The sequence below is a fragment of the Maylandia zebra genome, linkage group LG7 (assembly GCF_041146795.1).
Source record: "Maylandia zebra isolate NMK-2024a linkage group LG7, Mzebra_GT3a, whole genome shotgun sequence".
Taxonomy (NCBI): Eukaryota; Metazoa; Chordata; class Actinopteri; order Cichliformes; family Cichlidae; genus Maylandia; species Maylandia zebra.
The window spans coordinates 51,337,832-51,350,492 of NC_135173.1; the positions used below are offsets into that span (position 1 = coordinate 51,337,832).

Genomic DNA, 12,661 nt, shown 5'->3' on the forward strand with positions numbered 1-12,661 from the left:
ATTTTGCATATAAGGCTGGTGAAAAATGCCAAAGACTGTAAACAACGATACAAACCAGCAACAAGGAGGAAATTAAGCCTGTAATGGTAAGGGTGTGTTTACTTTTTTCCATGGAATAATATTAGATCTGAGATTTTTCTGTAGTGTCAAAAAATTTGTCTAATTATTTAAGATAAAATAAGCACCATGACTGCTCCTTTATTTCCTATGATGTCACCACAGCACATGGATCCTCATTGATTTGGCACAGATAACTGCCTTGAGGTGACTGTTGTTATGATTTGTTGTTATAAAATTGAATTTTGCACAATGTGTACAAGCTTGTAACCGGGGATTTTTCACGTGTAAGGCAAACACATTAACCACTACACCATAGTCACGCTGCCCATCCATCCATCCATTGTTTTCTGCTTATCCTTGTCAGGGTCACAAGGAGGCTGGAGCCTATCCCAGCCACCATAGGGCAGGAGGCAGGGTACACCCTGGACAGGTCGAGACAGACAACCATTCACAGTCACATTCACTCCTATGGGCAATTTAGAATGACCCATTAACTTAACCCCATTAACTGAGTGTGTAAAACTTGGTTGGGTCTGTGTTTCCACAAGCCCCGCTAGTTTAGAGACTTATTCCTCATGAAGAACGCAAGACATAACAGAACAACCAACTCGCTAACGAGGGAAGTTTGGGTCAGAACCAGCTCTTGGAGCTCACGCTCCTCACCTGACTCCAGCCCAAATCCTTCCAAGAGCAGCTTCCCTCGCAGCTATTTATTGACAAACTGTTACAATACACATCACAGCAAAAGCACCCCCCTCGTAAGACCCCTCTCGGTTACAAAGACAATGTGTGTGTGTATGTGTATGCATGTGCAAGAACATGTGTGTGTGTGTGTGTGTGTGTGTGTGTGTGTGTGTGTGTGTGTGTGTGTGTGTGTGTGTGTGTGTGTGTTTGTCTCTGTATGCACGATTTCCTGCTCACCAAAAGGATCATAAAAGCAGGAAGCAACACCACAAGAAACTGATCTGTCAGATAGGATGTATCTGCAATAAAACCTCCCCCAGCACAGAGTGGCTGGAGAGGTGGTCAGAGACAAAGGAATGTCTTGATCCTATAGATTGAACTAAGACTTTACAAATTTAAGAAATACAATGACAACATTCAAGAATTAGACTTAACAGTTACTGTGATCATTAAATGCCATCTTATGTGCTGATTGTTCGATACCAGCTAATACCTTGATGCCGCACTAATTATTACCTTTTAGAAAACAAAGATCAAAAGCGTCATGAAAGTAGAACATGAGCAATTAAAATCATCCCTTTATTTGTATTTTTAAATGGTCGGTGAAGACTTATAGCTTAACACCTCTAGCGGTTGCACAGCAACTGGCTAAATACTCCAGTCTCCTTGCCATCCAGTCACGAACTCTCTGTCTGTTGTTTGGTGCTTCACAGGCGGTGCACTTCAGTTTTTTTTGGTTTTTTTTAACCTTTTCACTGAAAACAACAGCCCACTCCTGCTTGTAACTTTGCTGGTGAGAGCAGTTAATAGGAAACCAAAACAGTAAGGTTGCAAGTGGAAACCAAAAGGATGAGCTCAAAGACATCAAAATGATCAAGGGGCTGTAGATACAGTGACCACTCAAGTACTGATTACAGCAGCTTTAAATAGTATCTCAGCAAAGGTGAAGTTGATACTTTTAACAGGTGTGTTTTATATTTCGGTGTTATATATTTCAAAAAGTACCATTATTCCTTTAATTTAACAAATGTGTCAAACTCAAACATTTGGCTTTTGAAGGATTTGATGTTTATCAGGTAATCTGCAGAAACCGTCGCTCTCGGTTACCTGTTTGCCAGCAGCTGCGACGTGGTGCCCAAAGGTGACGTGAGGGTGATGGAGAGATCACCACGGCGACCGTGGCTTATGTTAACCCGGACCACGACGTGCTCCACATAAGCGACGTGCTGCGGGGCCTTGCTGGAGCAGCCTGTAGTCTCATGCACAGACATTAGCACTGAGCCCGGATGAATAAGCCTGTCATGAGAGAAAAGAGAAAAAAGAGACGCAGGGAGTAGTGGAGATAAAAGAACAGACGGAAAACAAGAAGCGCAAGAGAAAGTTACGAGGAGAGCCGCGGTAAGGAAAATGACACCCATTAAAGTACGACCGCGAATCAGTGTGAAAGAAATCAATTCCAGAAGAGAGACAGAAATAGATAACGTGCGATAAAAGGGGAGGAATCAAGGAAAGCCCTGAGTCGAAGCAGAGATCTCTGATACCTGCTCAGCTGGATGGCAGCCTCCTCCGCACATTCATGCTGTGAGGGGACTTGTTTCCAGCGCTCTGCCTCCTTCACCATGCTCTCAGCATCCAGCAGGCCAAAGCCGTACAGGTGGCTCACTAACAGACACCAGCACATCCCCAAACACACACACTGCACATTAGCCGGGGCATAGAGAAGGCACTGTAGCTTATAAATGACTTCACACACTCCCGAGACTTTGTAGGCGTTTATCGCTCTTCTGCTCACAGTACCTCATTAGTTTGTATGCTCGCTGCTTTATAGTTCCCCCAAAAAAGAGCTGAGAGGAACATTTACTAAAATATGCTTATCAAGTCAGGGGATTCTTCTTTTTTATTTATTTATTTATTTTTGGCTGGCAAATATTAAAATAGACAATGTGGAATTAGAAAATCAGCAGAGATCCGATGGGAGTACCTTTGTATCCGGCTCCATTTACACGCCAGTCAGGAGCACTGAGATGATGAGCTTTTGATGTACAGACAATAATGTGCTGCAAATCCCTCCAGGTTAGCAAGGGGCTGAACGTTCAAGAGAAGGAAACCACATGCTCTCATCACCCGATTGCACAAATTGATCTGAACACGAGCTGCATGTATGGATGCTGTTATTAGAGGGCTGCTTACTTGGCTTCCAAGGTGAGAGCAATGACACCGGCAGCTACAGAGGCGGCGAGGGAAGTCCCTGACTGGGCCGTGCTGCAGCTCTGCTGTGGACCCACGGTCACCTGTGGAGGAAACCACTTATATTTATTTTTTTATATTCACCCACTATTAACATGAACAGCACAGAACTGCTCTTTTTTGTTGACTCTGCTTGACTGTATGTGTATTTTTTGCACATCAAATCATTTTGGAAAGCATTCAAATGACTGGCAAGAATTAACTAGGAGGATTCAGCATTAATGTGATCAATATTTAGGATTTAGGTTATGGATTTGCTATAAATTAGCTAATTAATCCTGTCTGGTTTCTTACCCTTCATTTCTTTATATTTTCTTGGGAAAATGGGAAATAGTGATTTATTGAAACGTGCAAAACATGCCTGAGCTGTCCACTTGGACAGTTTCCTCAACATTTTTAAGGACATGCTGCAAACCATATGACATGTTTTCCCGTAATGGCTCTCTGAGAATCACTTCACTGGTGCAGATATTCTATTTTTATCTGAAACTCTATTATCTTTGGATTTTTAGTACTCAACTAAAGCAACAACAAAACGAAACAAAAGAGGCAACAAATTATGTGCTTAAAGATACAAGAATAAATTTGGTTTTTGCTAAGTTGCCTGTTATATAAAGACTACTTGAAAAATATTTTAAAAAATAAAATACAAATCTGGCTCCTTGGAAATGAATTGCAGCTCAGGACAGTGCTGTATATTGTAGAATATGGGCCTGGTTAACCAGCAACTGGAACACACTCACCTGTTTCCAAACACCAGTTAGGTAACATTTGTCATAAAGTAGCTTAATTTTTAAGTTTGCAGACACAAGATCACTCACAGAGACAAAAGCAACAATTTAACAAAAGTGTCAGAGTGACAAAAATTAATCAAGATAATGCATTTTGTAGAAAGAAAAATTAGAAATACTGGCAAACACAGTACACATAATTAGATTTTTTTTGTTTTGTGTGTCGGTTGAGAAAACAAAATGGAAAACATGTAAGCCTGAGGCCAGAGAAGCAGCTCTCAGTCAAATTACTCTAATCAGCTACCCAACTCTGTTTACCCACAATGTCTGAAAATCACATGACATGATAGAAGTATTTGGCATTTTCTACACTCAGACAGTGATTTCATTCCAATTTTATTCCATTTTAATGCCTACTGGATTCTCCTTTATTACCTTTACGTGCAAAATCTGTATGTTATCCTAATAATTTTCACTTACTCTGATTTGTGTTAGTATAGAGTAACTACTATCCTTTGTCCATGGTGATGTGCCATAAACCGGGGGGGGGGGGGGGGGGGGGGGGGGGGGGGAGAGCTTCCAGTTAGATAGACAAAACAAAAGAGTGAAATCTGGTTTTCACAAAACATATTTCACACAACATTAGGAAATTTTCCTCGGGCCGTTCTAGTATGTTAATATTATACTGCTGACTGAGTTCTGACGACATACACCACAGTTCTTGTAATGGCTTTTAATTAATGAAAATTAAAGCTCTAAGAATAAACATGAAAACAAAATCATTTGTTGTTGCGGGTTTGAACGAGCAGCTCCTCTCTGTGACTTCACAAGTTCAGCTTTGTTCTGCAGAGACAAAAGTTCACAGAGCCTCCGTCTTGGGCATATTTAGTTGATTGACAGGTGTCTCAGACTATCACACTCAGCAGACGTTGCATGCTCCCCCCCCAACACCACTGCCCAAAGCCAATGCTTAATATCCCAAATGTGTATTTTCTGGCTTTGAGCAGCTGGCAAGATGCCGGTGAATGTTAAATCCAACTACTCTAAGACATCCAGTGTCATCATCAGAAACAGTGCAAAAATGACTTTTAAATTAGCAGTTAATATAATTTTATTATCTAAATAACTTCATGCCCTCTGAGTGGTAAATGCCGTGCAAACATTAATGTCATAACACGACAAATATCTCGTAATCTGTGTTCAGGAGAAGCAACTGGAGTTTAGTCAGTATCACTGCATTGCATTGCTTCACTTCTTCCTCTTATTGTAAAATAATAATTGCTTTTGGAAATTTATGTCTAAAATATTAAATATTTAAAGGAATTATATAACCTCTTACAGAGAGTAGACCATTGTTTTTCTTGTTTTTCTTCTTGTCTGTAAAAAACTGCATATTTTGCATGATTTAATAGCTTGTATATCACAAGTTATCAAGTTGTCTCCACAACACCGTGAGACACGTTACCAGTTGCTCATGTTTCTGTGAAGGAATTCTGGCCTACAACATTGCTTCATTTCATTTTGGGGGGGCATTTGTTCATGCACGGCTCTTTTGAAGTCCCACCACAGCATTTCAATCCGGTTAAGGTCCGGACTTTGACTGGGCCATTGCAACACCGTGATTCTTTTCTCTCTGAGCCTTTCTATTGTAGATTTGCTGCTGTGCTTAGGATCATTGTCCTGACCCAGGAGTCCAACACACATACACACTGGACATACTGAATACTTTGTAATAAAGGAGAGTTCATGGTTGGCTCAAGGACAGCAAGGTGCCCAGAGCTCTTGTGGTTCATTGAGTTGCAACTTTTGCAAACTTCAGCCTCTGAGATTCCACAGTGCAAACTACTAATAGTTAACAGAAATGTTGCCTTTCGCAACATATTTTTTAGATTCGGCAACTTGTGTTTGTGTCTATATGAATGTTGCTTTGGATTGAGGCGAGAAAATGTTTTTCCAGCATCTGGGTAAAGCTATTTTCAACAGACTGATGGCAGGAGAGCGTGGCTGCTCACTACGGTGGAAGAAAAGAAGCTATTTTTTGAATCATGTGAATCTTAATTAAGTTCTCTGTTAGCAACACTCACCATCTCCTCTCTGTCCCATCCGCCGTACGCCGTTGCCAGCGTGGAGGGGCACGGCTCCAGGTAATCTGGCTGGCTTCCATGCTGAGTGCTGCTGCTGATAGAGATAGTGTAAATACTGTTGCTGTAGCCGTCACAGGAGCAGTAGTCACCTCTTTCCCCTCCGTTTCCTGACGGCCAAACAAAGATGGAGCCCCTCCCTTGCCGGCCCTGAGATTATTTGGGTAAAGCAGACAGAGGAGATTAATTTATTTATGATATTTACATATTGATGTTGAGGAAAAAAACAGAACAGCTCTTGCAGTAAATATACAGCCGCAGGTGGGACACAGACATAAACAAACACAGCCACACTTTTTTCTCTCACTGTTTGAACGCTGTCCTGTAAAACAAGACGAGTCAGAGGTCCAGGTCCATCCAGAGTGGCCCCGTCATCTTTTGGGCCCCAGCCGGCTAAGTAAACATCAATATACCCTGAACTGAAGCTAAGCGACTGGGCCTCCACGATGTCTGTTACATCTCCATCCAGCATTCGGATGCCTGGGGGAAAAGGATAGCACCAAAGCGATGATAAAGTTTGAATCCCCTACTGTATCTACAAAACTTTGCCTTTCACGAAGTCCTTCGGCGTGCGAGTTTCATGGCGTCACATGGACTCACCGCCTATGCGTGCGTGGAAAGAAACTCCAACGGTGCACCGAGAGCTATTTGCAGCCGCAGCAACCACCCCTGCGCACTGTGTCCCATGGCTTCGAAGAAAGGAGGAGAACATCAGAACGCGAGGTTAAATGCATATGCATGAGGAGAAGACGGGCTATTTCCGTTACATCAAGCTATGCGAAGACAGAATTTAGACTGGGGACTTTGCATATCCATACATGCATGTAATTACTGGAAAACGGAAAGGGAAAGCATGCATTAATTAGAGTTCTGGATTATGACAGGGAAGCTGCAAAGCAGGTGCAAAGACAATTCCAGAGATACAAAGTACTCACTTGTTAACAGCACTGGTAGAAGAACGATCTTGGTCTTGTCCGTTCACATCAAAGCTGGCAAAAGGATCCTAAATCAGATAGATACTAAGTAGCGGCACATAACACCATGCCAGCAGCTATCTGACTGTATTTCATCAGACAAATCACAAAGAGCATTATTCACCAGCCCACTCAACAGCTAAGTGGATCAGACGTTTAATGTCCATTCCAATACTCTTAGCTGGCCTTTCCAAACCTTTGGCCCAAAAACCCTGCTCGCAATATCTGTCTGAGCTCTTACACTAAGAGCTCTGCCAAACTGCTTATGATTAATGTCCCCTTCCCAAGAAGAGTGTCCCATCCCAGGGCACTTACATAATTTGGCTTCAGATCCGGATGCTCTCTCTCGATGCCATCATCTAGGACAGACACCACCACACCCTTCCCAGTGTACCCTCTCCTCCAGGCCGCTGCAATGTTCATGTGAGACTGGCAGGCTTTGGAGTCACTGCACTGCTGTGGAGCGAAATAGTGGGACATTCAGCTTCACCCTCAGGAGTAAAGAATAAATGTGGGTCTATTTTAGGCTCTGTCTGTCTGGGTTTGTGTGTGTTTGTGTGTCTATGTTTCAGACTTGAGCATGGCAAAGGAAAACAAAACAAAACAATCTGACTCACAATGTACCACAGGCGGTTCCACACTGGGTCGCTGAAGTCCTGCATGTGGTCGCTGGACTGATGGTGCGTAGCAGGGAGGAGCTCTCTCCTCATGGGGATAGGAGAGATATGACCGGCTCTGGAGATCCTCTTTACTCTTCTCTGGACCACCTGCTGCTTGAGCCATTCCACCTTAAAAGGAACATTTGTACAGATGTTTATGTCTACTTTTTTGGATCCATTGTGAAATATTTCAGCAGCTATATTGCATTTACTGCGCTGGCAAAAAACAATTATGTTCTCAAGAGGAGGGGCCCTGACACTGTACCTCTGGTTGATACTCTGATGACTTATCAAAGACAAAGGGCACAAACGTAATCAGTGCAAGCTAATGACTTGCACGCTCTTCGTTCAACAACAAAAAACCCACAATCCCAAATTGCTGCAACATGCAGCTGTCTCACTGAAATATAAACACATCCTGATCATTCTGTAAATTGCTCATATAACACTGTTTTAAGGTCAAAATGGTAACTTTGTTCAGTGAAGTATCACAAAGTGTGGACGCTAAACTTTTCCGCTAGGGCCTTTATGAGGCTAATATCTGCTCTTAGTTGTTAAAAGGTTTTAAATTTGGTGCAAATTCAGAAGTTTTTAATTGTTTTTATTCCTGCAAAACTAATTACATTTCTTGGTTCTGTTAATGGTTGTTAGGGTCTCTGAGTTCATTTATCAGATACGTGCTAATGTGCTCTGAAACTCCTGAACAGCTCCATGTTACAGCTGCCATTATAATCCTGCATTGATGTTAGAATCCATCCATCCATCCATCCATTCGCTTCCGCTTATCCTTTTCAGGGTCGCGGGGGGCGCTGGAGCCTATCCCAGCTGTCATACAGCGAGAGGCGGTGGAATTGAACTCAGGACCTTCTTGCTGTGCGGCAACAGTGCTAACCACCGTGCCACCGTGCTGCCCATGTTAGAATTCAGTTTTAAAAAAATACCGTGCTTAGTAAAGCTGCAAACATGGCTCCACCAAAGAAGCAGTTTCCTGTTCCTGAGCCGTTATAGGGCACTTATTGAAATTCCTGAAAATTCACAATAATACAATAATAGTGTTCGCGTTGGACACTTTTTTTTTAAACTTCTGTGATTCTTTCTCAGGAATTTTCACTGTTATGTATGATGTATCAAATCATGTTATGGTTAAAGGCTGTATTTAGCTTTACTTTTGTTGGCCAGCAGGGGGAGCCTCCTCTGTTTTGCAATAGTCCAGTTGTATAGAAGTCAACATAAAAATAACCCTTTGTCTCTTACACCACAGTAAACTCATTGCAGTTGAGTTTCTGTGTTGTGCTTTTTGTGTTTTTGAGGTTTCACTGAATACAAAATTATGTTCACTTATAAATTGTGATCTCCATTAGAATCAAAACAGATAACAAACATAGAAGGTTATGATTCTGGGCCTTTCCTTAGCGTGCCACGTTGATGTAGGAGAAGTGAGTGGTCCCTTGAATTCTTAATCAGATTCATCCTCCATTTTAAAAAAACTCAGCTTGAGGCAACATTCATCTTCAATATACAGTTCATAGGTCATACAGTCTGAATTATATTATGTTAGTGTGTTGTGATTTCAGACACTACTCGATTATACATGAACAAAAATGTTGGTACAAAGTGACATTAATGCTAAAAAGTCTGACGTACGCTAAATGCTGTGAAAAAGATGAATCCCTAGCTGTTTACTAAATGTAAACTCAAAAGCTCCTTGGATGGTTCCCTTTCCCAAGTTGGAAAAAAGTCCTCCTGGCAAACACTGACACTACTATCGACTATGTTCTTTAACTTCTGAAGGTGGAAGACAAAGAAAGTGTGATTTTGTGTGTAACCAGATAACACTGGGAGTTGCTTAGAACCTGTCTGATTGTACTATATGCCCAAGCTGCTTATTGATACTATAAGAATTTGATGCAACCCTGAACACCTTGTTGATCTTTAAGGACTTCTGACATCTTTAGGTGTTGTTAGTGTTCGTGCACACAAAGCTGTAATGTGAGGGGAGGGACCAGAACAATGAACATGTGTCCCTATGTGTACGTGGAGTGTACGGAGGGGACATGATGCTGCTGATTAATAATCCAGGAGCTTCCCCGTCCTACTCATATCTCATTACTATACCTTGGTCTCCTTGGCGACGCGATCAGTCACTTCTTTGTTGCCTATTTTGGATTGATTCGCCGTCTCGTGATGGCGAAAACTGTAATGCCTCTTCAGGTCTCCAATCTGGTGAAAACACACATCAGATCCTCGAAATGATTTTGTTTGGAGGTGGAGGCGTGCTGCTCGTTCTGCTCTGCTACTGTGCAAAGCAGCTTTTTAATTATTAAACTGCTCGTGGTGTCTTTTATTAACACGGCTACCTTATACCTCTGATAGTTTTACAGCCCAGGGCAACCTGAGCCAAAAGGTTTCAGCCACACTGCTGCTCATCTGTGTACTGGTGTAGCTGCACATACCACGTCACTGTGTGCATTCTATAATGTATGTCAGCTAATATTTTTATACAAGCGCAGTCCACTGAGTAATGACTAGTTAATAAAACACATGACAGCTCACACTATTGCAAGAGAACAACAAATTATGCCTTTAAATATTTCATTAATATCCTTTTAGTGAAATAATTACTTTTTGATTTTCAACCTCAGGAATATAAGATTACTGTATAGCAGTCTTTTTAGTTTGAATGGGTCTCTCTGGTTCCTATCACCTGCTGTGAAAACTGAACATCTATCCCATGTGCAATAAAGTACAGCATGCTATTTCTTTGGAGTTTAACTGTTACTTTATGAAAGTGTAGAAAAATTAGTCTGAAAGGAGTGCAACTAATGCAGCAGTGGCTCATAGAGAAGCAACTTTGGATTATGGTTGTTGGTTAAGTTCCCAGCACTAGCACTGCCTGTAGTGTGTCTTTGAGCGTGTGTGTTCTCATTGCTCATTTCTGGGCTAAATGCAGAGGTCAAATTCTTGGTGAAAAACATGCTGGTGGTCATGATTTATTTATTTATGAATGTATCTGTTCATCTGCTGCTTCTTTAAATCTTTAGCAGATATAATTCATTCGTCCCTGGACGGCTGACCAGACAGTGCAGACAGATATCAACAGCTTTTGATGCAATCCTAAAAAAATATTAGTAAAGCCATTAGTGGCTCCACAGTTAGATTTGTCCAATATTTCCAGTTTTCCAATAAATGAAACTTCCAAATGCAAGTCTGGTAATTGTGTAAATAATTGCCCTCTTCATGTTTGAGGGCACTCACCTGTCCCATGTTAGTAAATCCATATTTCTCTGCTATCCTGTTCACAGATTCGAGGTCCCCTCTTATTTTTATCGCCCAGTCGTTTGTATAAATCGTTGCGTGGCAAAGCTGGAGGAGAGTTCCCATCCACAGCGCAATAAAACGCGCCATTGCTGCTTATTTCTCTCGGTAAATAGGTGTTTCACGAGCTGTCCCCGCACTCTGTTCTGCTGCAGATGCTTCTCATTGCGGGAAATCCGCTGGCTCAAAGACGCAGGATGCACCCGATGTTCTGCCGGCTGAAGTTGTGAAGACTTGACTCCTTCACTGACTACAAGCTTCTATCAAATTACTTCAATATGGAGGCCGGGGATCAGCTACAGTCTGTCCTTTATTGGGATCTGATCTGTGGGTTATACTTTACTTCTATAGATCTTTTCTTTTCTTTACTCTTTGCAAATACTGTAAAATGAATGAGCTGTCTGTATTTAAAAAAAAAATAGAAAGCTCAAGTAATCAGACGTGATATATATTAGAGGAAAAAGACCCTGTTGGCATAAGTTTGACCTGTACTTTCATTAAGCAATAGACAGAAACATAATAGAAACAACAACATCAACATTTTCACTTCATAATTGCAGGACCATCTGGGCAATGAACGATGAAATACTGGAAGTTTTTTCTGTAATTTTACACATTTATGCTCTACAGTTCAAGCCTGAAAAGTCTTGATAGATGGCCAATGATGTAAAATGACATCCTCCCTGCTCTAGGTGGTATATTTAAGTTGAATTCTTTTGTGACTTACCTGTTTGGATGATTGAGTTAGAGATATCAAGGCATAGGCAGCTCTAGCCAGCAGGTGCTGCTAGGCCTCAACTCCATTAATCCGAGCAACTGAAGTGGATCTCTCTGCTGTATTTGTGCCATTGTGAGACTTTTTACTGAATTATCTTACTAATATTATTAATTGTTCTTGATTATTTGTCTATCTTTTATTAGCCAAATTATTATGTCTGTGTGTTGCATGCATACAATTTGTGGACATAGCTTGCTAACCAAGCTAACTAGCATTACCTGAAGAATTAGCATTAACAACAGCCAAAATGTTAGTGTTGAGGGTTCAAAACAAAATGTCCAAAACTAATAGGGGATGTCAGAGTGGCTATGTACAGTACATATTTTATACTGTCTATGGCTGAGAAACAAAAGATGCATGCTGAAGAATAGGAAGGGTGGGCAAGATACCAACCCCAAGTTACTCTCTAATGCATCCATCAGAGAGTGAATGTGTGTGAACGTTAGATAGAAAGCACTTCACCAAAGAAGCAGTGGCTGTACGAATGGGGGAGTGAGGCATGTTGTATAAAGTTCTTAGTGGTCAGGTAGAGTAGAAAAGCCCTATATAAGATCCAGTCCACTTACCATTTACCAATCAGTTACAGCGTTAGCACACAGAGCGAGACGAGCACAACCTTATAGCTTACAGACTGACCACTCTGGGCGTGACTAGTCCTTCCAAAGAGTATCTCGGTGGCTATTTTGCTTACAGGTTGATATTTGGTTGAAGAGCAGAGAGCTCCCCTATATTTACCTCTCATGGATACCATGCTCAGTGAAAGGTACATCATGATAGGTTACATATGTTAGCCAGCTTGAAAGGAGTAGCCATAGATATAAGCTGTTTTCATTTATCAGCAGTTTGTTTAACTGTGGGCTGAGCATCTAAACCACACATAGGCAAAATATGGCCTGAGGACAGGAACCACCCAGCCAACTATCTCAATCCAGCCCACAAAACAAAACAGCCCCCCTCAAAAAAAATCAATAAGAAAGAGCAGCATACAGAGGAATCTTGAAACAAATAACTGCAACAAGTCTGCTCTGCTGTTTAACTCTATTCCAGTCCAATGTGTTTCAACAGTGACCTA

The 12,661-nt window shown here is 41.5% G+C and overlaps 1 protein-coding gene across 1 annotated transcript in view; it reads right to left on the bottom strand.

Moving 5' to 3' along the window:
• Positions 1 to 10,822, bottom strand: part of pcsk5a (proprotein convertase subtilisin/kexin type 5a) — a 40,165-nt gene extending 29,343 nt beyond the window's left edge. Inside the window, exons 1-12 of the mRNA XM_076886626.1 lie at positions 10,752 to 10,822; positions 9,612 to 9,716; positions 7,455 to 7,625; positions 7,153 to 7,293; positions 6,799 to 6,866; positions 6,464 to 6,552; positions 6,171 to 6,343; positions 5,807 to 6,013; positions 2,935 to 3,035; positions 2,726 to 2,829; positions 2,286 to 2,406; positions 1,852 to 2,040 (exon numbers count right to left, since the gene is read on the bottom strand). Coding sequence (XP_076742741.1) covers positions 1,852 to 2,040; positions 2,286 to 2,406; positions 2,726 to 2,829; positions 2,935 to 3,035; positions 5,807 to 6,013; positions 6,171 to 6,343; positions 6,464 to 6,552; positions 6,799 to 6,866; positions 7,153 to 7,293; positions 7,455 to 7,625; positions 9,612 to 9,716; positions 10,752 to 10,760 — 1,478 coding nt within the window. The 5' untranslated portion in view covers positions 10,761 to 10,822. The remainder of the gene's footprint in view (positions 1 to 1,851; positions 2,041 to 2,285; positions 2,407 to 2,725; positions 2,830 to 2,934; positions 3,036 to 5,806; positions 6,014 to 6,170; positions 6,344 to 6,463; positions 6,553 to 6,798; positions 6,867 to 7,152; positions 7,294 to 7,454; positions 7,626 to 9,611; positions 9,717 to 10,751) is intronic.
• Positions 10,823 to 12,661: the final 1,839 nt, after the last annotated feature.